Source organism: Dipodomys spectabilis, unplaced genomic scaffold (genome assembly GCF_019054845.1).
Source record: "Dipodomys spectabilis isolate Male_0828 unplaced genomic scaffold, ASM1905484v1 ptg000422l, whole genome shotgun sequence".
NCBI lineage: Eukaryota > Metazoa > Chordata > Mammalia > Rodentia > Heteromyidae > Dipodomys > Dipodomys spectabilis.
In genome coordinates, this window is record NW_024871099.1 from 7,554,217 (window position 1) to 7,560,392 (window position 6,176).

Sequence of the window (6,176 nt, forward strand, 5' to 3'; positions counted from 1 at the left end):
GGACTGGACTTAAGACAATGAGCCTCGTATCTCTGCCAATCTCTGCTTCCTGAGTAGCTGGGATTACAGGTGTGAGCCACCACACCTGGACCACCTATGACATTCTGCTCACAAGTCCTGTTGACTGTCTTTCCCACTTCTTGGGTCCCCGTCTTTGCCTCTGGCATGCATACCATCCCCCCCCCCCCACAGACTCACAGAAGACTCCGGAAAGAGTGCTCGGAATGAACGACAACAGTAACAACTTTATTTCCACAGGCGGACCCCCCCTGGGCTAGCGGTGTGGGGGGCACCTGTGGCTGGGGCACGGGGCATGCAGGACGGGTGGCCAGGGGTAGCACCCTCCCCCCCCCGGAGGGACGTAGGCCTTGAAAGACGCCTCACACGGGTTCCATCTGCAGCTCCTCCCCCTCTGCAGGCTCGATATGATGGAAGGCGGCGTGGGAGCCGATGAGCACCAGGGTGGCTCCTGCCCCCAAATGGACAGTTCAAGGCCACACCCCTCCTTCTGTCCCCCACTGCCCAGTCCTGCCCCCCGACCCTGTACTCACCCAGGACCCAGAAGACCGCGGAGCCCGCACCAGCCAGCCAGAAGAAGGGGAAGGAGACGCCTCCGGCCAGAGCGTACTGATGGGCTGGGCTCACCTCTCGGCCTAGGGACACACGCATGGCACACCTGTCCCCCTTGTGGCCCTTCCTGGGTACCCTTGCCTCCGCCCCACGCATCTGGTGACTATGCAAGGCCCTTCACAGCGCAGTCCCTCCTACTCTTCCTCGTCCCCTCCAGCCGGCACTCAGACACAGGCCAAGTCTCCATGTGGAGGCCCCCAGGGCCTGCGTCCTTGTTTCACAAGACTTTAGTTTGTGGCTGACCAATTATTTCTTATACAAATACAGATTTCTGTGCTTCCAGGCTTCTCCCACCCTGCCTGCTTCTGTTCGCACAACTTGCAGGATCTGAAGGACCTTGACTGGTCTCAACTCCCTGGAATTTCCCCCAGCATTTTCCTCCAAGTGGCCCTCGGCACCAGGCTGGGGTCACAGGAGTCTAGGCCTTTCCTTCCCCACTCTCCTGGCTTTCTATCCTGGTCCCAGCCCCAGGAAGCAGGAGGTGGGTGACAGAGCTAGGCCTGTATAAGGCCGCCATCTGCTGTCCACGATGGGAAACTGCAGCTGATGCTTGCTGCAGAAGTTAGAGCAAGAGAGGTAGAGACCAAAGTGCCATGAGTTTTTGGGTATTTCACTCCGGAGAAGAGCCATTTGGGGAGGGGGTGGAGCTAAGCCTGGATGAGCGTAGGTGGAAGATCTGAGATCTTAAGGCTCAAGATTGCTGGTTGTAGTGTATACCCGGGCCCTGGCAGGCTTGGGTTTGGGATTGTAGGGACCTGAGAGCTGTCCAGACCCGGATGTCTTACCAAAGAGTACAAGCTTGGACTGCAGTGTGCGCAGGTAGAGGATGTAGCAGGCGCCAAAGAAGACGGCCAGGGCAACCAGCAGCATGGGGGACGTGACCCTGGGGGGATAGGGCGGGGATCAGGCACCTAGTGCCCAGCCAACCCGAGGACCCCAGGAAGTCCAAATCACATCTGGCCACCCTGAATTCTAGCCAGAAAGTATAGACCTGGCCCTCTGGTGACAAGCTCTGGCAGCATTAACCCTCCCCCAGGGGAGGGGCTTGGGGCAGAGGGGGTTGGGCAGGGCTATGGGATGGGGCCTCGAGAGGACTGGGGGGGGGGGGGACTGGGGCTAGGCGGGTCCAGGGATAGCCTGGGGAATGGAGGGGGCCTCTGGAGGAGCCAGGGGGCGGAGCCTGGACACGGAATACGGGTTAGGGTGGGGCCTCTGGTGGGGGAATGGGTTGAGGGTGTCAGGGATTGTGGGGCGTGGCCAAGATGCGGGGGAGGAGCCTGTCTGCGGGACTGTGGCTGGACGGGCGTGGCCTCTGGCTGAGCCAGGCGCGGGGGGCGTGGCCTGACGCCGAGTGGAGGGCGGGGTCTGGGGCGGAGCCAGGGGACGGGGCGGGGCCTGTTCGCGGAACTGGGGTGGGGCGGGGCGGGCCGGCCCGCGCGGCGAGCGCAGGGCTGCGGGCACTCACACGCAGTACACGATGAGGCCCAGGAACACGAACACGTAGTTGCTCTGGTAATACTCCACATTGCGTACCAGGCGCTGGCACAGCTCACCCAGGTTGCGGGGACGTGAGAACCGATTCTGGTCCACGAAGGTGCCCCAGGGCCGGATGGTCGCGCGGCGTCGCTCCAGCCACTCCCGGCCCACGCCGGAGGGAATCAGCTTGGGCAGCAGGGTCCTGGCGGGCGGGGCCGGGTCAGCGGCAGGCCGGGATGGGGGCTCGCACCCGAGGGGGACGTGCGGGGAGGAGGGTCCCAGGAGGGAGCCAAGGGTTCTGGACCCCGAGGTGTGAGGGGGCCCGGGGATCCCGCGCCTTGGGTCGTGGGTGGGGGAAGTAGGGCAGCTAGCTCACGCGGCGCTCAGCCCTTCCGCCTCAGCATCCTTCTGCTGGTCCTTCTGAGCCGCCATGTCTGCGTCAGGAGGGGTAGAGCCGCTGTAACCCGCCCCGAGTCCCGCCGACTCTGCCGGCTCCGCCCGAGCCTGCTCCAGCCCGGCGGAGCCGACGTGGCGACGCTCCGAGCCACAGGAGGCGGTAGTTGTGCCGTCGAGCATTGTGGGAATTGTAGTCCTGACGGCGTCCGGAAGGGTGGGCATCATCATGGCGGCCTGGCTCGCAAGACACCTTGGGAGATGTAGTCCGGAAAGGCGGTGAAGGCCTTTGAGCATTGCGGGAGTTGTAGTTTAGGGGGCGGGGGGGGGGGGCGGGCGGCGGGTCGGGTGGTGGTGGTAGAGTCCGACAAGCTGGCTGTCAAGAGTGAGGACGTTGAGGGCTCTAATGGCAGATGCAGGTGTTGTATACTCTCCTGTGGAGGATGTAATGGGAACTGCAAAGCTGTCATACTAGGATGCATAAAAGACACTGGGCCAGGTGGCTGGTGGCTCACACCTGTAATCCTAGCTACCCAGGAGGCTGAGATCTGAGGATGGCAGTTCAAAGACAGCCCAGGCAGGAAATTAATTAACCACCAGAAATCGGGAAGTGGAGCTGTGGCTCAAAGTGGTAGAGTGCTAGCCTCGACCAAAAGAGCTCAGGGACAGAACTTAGGCCCTGAATTCAAGCCCCACAAACGCCAAAAAAAAAAAAAAAAGACACTGGATGAGTTGGGTGTGGTGTCTCATACCTGTAATCCCTACTACTCAGGAGGTAGAGACAAAACGAATGCAAGCAGGGCTAGGCAGGGCACACCTGTCATCTCTGCTACACCAGAGGCTTAAATAGGAAAATGGTGACCTAGGCAGGCCCAAGCATAAACAGAACTTGTTTGGAAAATAAAACAAAAATGTCTGGAGGGTGTGGCTTAAGTGGTAGAGTACTTGCCTAGAAAGTGCGAGACCCTCAGTTCAAACCCCAGTACCCCAAAAACCCACACAAAGCTAGCACTTGAGTTCAGGGTGGTGGGAGTGTAGCGGTGACTAGCTGAGCAGCCACCCCAGGAGTGAGGAATTGTGGGAACTGGGCTGGAGGCAAAGCCTCAGTGGCCTCTTCCTATGCCAGCTTGGAGAAGCTGAGCTCAGTTTCCTGATGAGAACAGAACGAAAGCTTTTTGTCCCGTGACCTGCCAGGGGCATGACTTGGGGGGACAGCTGCTGTGGAGTTGGGCTTTATGGGAGTGGGAAGAGGAATTTGGGGAGTCGAGGTGTAGGCATGGAGCAATTGGGAAAGGAGACCTTTGAGACAGGGATATGGGAGAGAGGACCCTAAAATGGTGACATGGAGGGGTAGGGACATTTGGGGCTCCTGAGAGAGAAGTCCCTGGCACATAGGTCTTGAGTTAGGGCTGGTGTTGGGAGAGGAGGAGCACCTGAGGAGATCGTGGCTGATGGTTGCTGAGCCCCCTCCAGCCTGAGGCCTCCTTCCTCCACGAAGAGAGTGGAGCTGGCAGGGCAGGAAGATGGGTGACAGTGTTGGCTGTGTGACCCGGAAGTCCCTCCCTGCTGGGCCTTGGGCCTCCCATCTGTCTAAGGGAGTGTTTTCCCCCTGACAAGGGATAGATGAAGCATATCCATGGGTGATCCACAGTAGTCCAGGCTCACACAGCCCTTTCTGGGACCAGCTCTGTTCTGGGATCACCAGGGGTCCCAGCACAAGGCCCTGCTGTCTTGTACACTGGCACACATACACTGGCATGCCCACATGAGTCCTGGGGTGTCAGGCAGGCCTAGGATCCCTCCTCCAATTTATACCCAGGGCTGTGTGCGTGAGAAGGGCAGCCTTAAGCTCTTAGCTGCCCACCGGAATGGCTAAGGGTAAAAGACTTGGCAACACCAAGTGGTGGCGGAGATCTGCAGCCATGGGGTTCTTCAAAGCATTGCTGGATGTCAATGCTACAACTGCCAGAGCCTTGGCTCTCTTAGTTCCCATTAAAGCTCAACAGCCTAAAGCTAGGCCTGCACGATAGTGCATGCCTGTAGCACCAGCTACTAGGGAGGTAAAAATGGTAGGATTGTGGTCCCAGTAATGAAAGTGCAAGACCCTATCTTGAACAAACTAAAGAAGACAAAAAGAGGCTACGGGCTAAAGTGCAAGAGTACACGTGCAAGTGCGGTGTTCAAATCCCAGGATTGCCAAAATGTTGAAATGAAGAACAGATAGAAGCCGGTGCTGTTGGCTCACGCCTGCAATCCTGGTGACTCAGGAAGCTGAGGTTTGAGGATCGCAGTTCTGAAGCCAGCCCAGGCAGGAAAGTTCTTGAGACTCTTATCTCCAAATAACCACCTGACAACTGCAAATGGTGCAGTGGCTCAAAGTGATAAGAGGGCTAGCCTAGAGCAGAAAAGCTCAGGAGCAGCTCTGAGGCCCTGAGTTCAAGCCTCAGACCAGAAAAAGAAGAAAAAGGAGTAGCTAGCACTAACTCTTATGGTGACAGCATCAGCTGTCTGTGGAAGCACAAGAGGAAAGAGGAGGATGGAACTTTCTGGGTTGATGAAAATGTTCTATACCTTGGTCTGGATGACGGCTGAACGGATTTTATGTTATTGGAGATCAGGCTGTCTCACGTGCCCGACCATAGCTGTACCACTGAGTTCCATCCCCAGCCATGGATATAATTTTTTTTTTTTTTTTTTTTTGTCGGTCGTGGGTCTTGAACTCTGGGCCTGGGCACTGTCCCTCAGCTCTTCAGCTCAAGGCGAGCGCTCTACCACTTGAGCTACAGCGCCACTTCCAGTTTCCTGGTGGTTTATTGGAGATAAGAGTCTCACGGTCTCTCCTGCCCGGGCTGGCTTTGAACCGCGATCCTCAGATCTCAGCCTCCTGAGTAGCTAGGATTACAGGCGTGAGCCACCAGCGCCCGGCTTTCATGGATATAATTTTTAACAACCCCAATCTGCATCTTGTGTGTGTCCTGGGGTGCAAGTCACTAACACAGAGACGGCGAGCTTGGATAGCCTCACGGCCAAAGTGCAGATTTGTCATGAGCAGTCAGTCACGTTCCCCGGCCCTGGGCCTCACATGCCGTGAGATTCAAGGAGCCAGGGGACAGGCAGAGTACTTAAAAGGGCCTCCAGGGGTCACTATAGTTACCATATTGAAGGCATGGCCTCCCTGGGGGTGCTGCACAGGAGGAGATCCCCTCTGCCACCCCAAGCCCCAGTCCCCCTCTCCTCTGTGCTTATTCTAAAAGCCCATCGCTTGGTGAATTCTAATTTCTATAGAAGCAAAATCTCCAGGACTCCGTGATCACTCTGAAGATGGTGCCAAGCTAAACTGGGCTCCCATGAGTCACTCAGGCATCCTGTACCACCCAAGAGATGCCAAGCACCCACGGCCCCGGCCGCGACCCAAGCACGACACACACACTTGCTTCTCTCTTCCCACAGATATATTTGATAATTGTCCAGAACCAGAGATGGCATCAGCCTGGAGGAGCAGGGCTGAGGAGTAAAAAAGAGCCCAGGGAGGGGGCTGGGGGGGAAGAGGAAGAGATGGGAGGAGGGAGAGAAACAGACACAGAAAAGAAAGGGGGAAGAGAGGCAGGGGCTGAGGTGGAGGGGAGGAGAAGCCAGCCAGAGGGAGGTAACGGAGAGGAGGGATGAGAGCCAAGGTG

General features: G+C 57.7%; 1 protein-coding gene across 1 annotated transcript; it reads right to left on the reverse strand.

The window, feature by feature from the left end:
* Nucleotides 1–225: 225 nt before the first annotated feature.
* Nucleotides 226–2,669, reverse strand: Rabac1 (Rab acceptor 1). Its single transcript, XM_042667888.1, has 5 exons — nucleotides 2,483–2,669; nucleotides 2,096–2,308; nucleotides 1,416–1,513; nucleotides 552–653; nucleotides 226–469 (listed from the first exon to the last, which is right to left on the reverse strand). Exons 1-5 carry the CDS (start codon nucleotides 2,536–2,538, stop codon nucleotides 381–383), a joined length of 558 nt encoding a protein of 185 aa, XP_042523822.1. The 5' UTR covers nucleotides 2,539–2,669; the 3' UTR covers nucleotides 226–380.
* Nucleotides 2,670–6,176: the final 3,507 nt, after the last annotated feature.

Coding starts and splice junctions, on each gene's coding strand:
- Rabac1 (XM_042667888.1), bottom strand. CDS start 2,538: ATGGCGGCTCAGAAGGACCAGCAGAAGGATGCTGAGGCGGAAGGGCTG. Junction 2,309..2,482: donor GCGGAAGGGCTGAGCGCCGC/GTGAGCTAGCTG, acceptor CCCGCCCGCCAG/GACCCTGCTGCCCAAGCTGA. Junction 470..551: donor CGCGGTCTTCTGGGTCCTGG/GTGAGTACAGGG, acceptor ATTTGGGGGCAG/GAGCCACCCTGGTGCTCATC.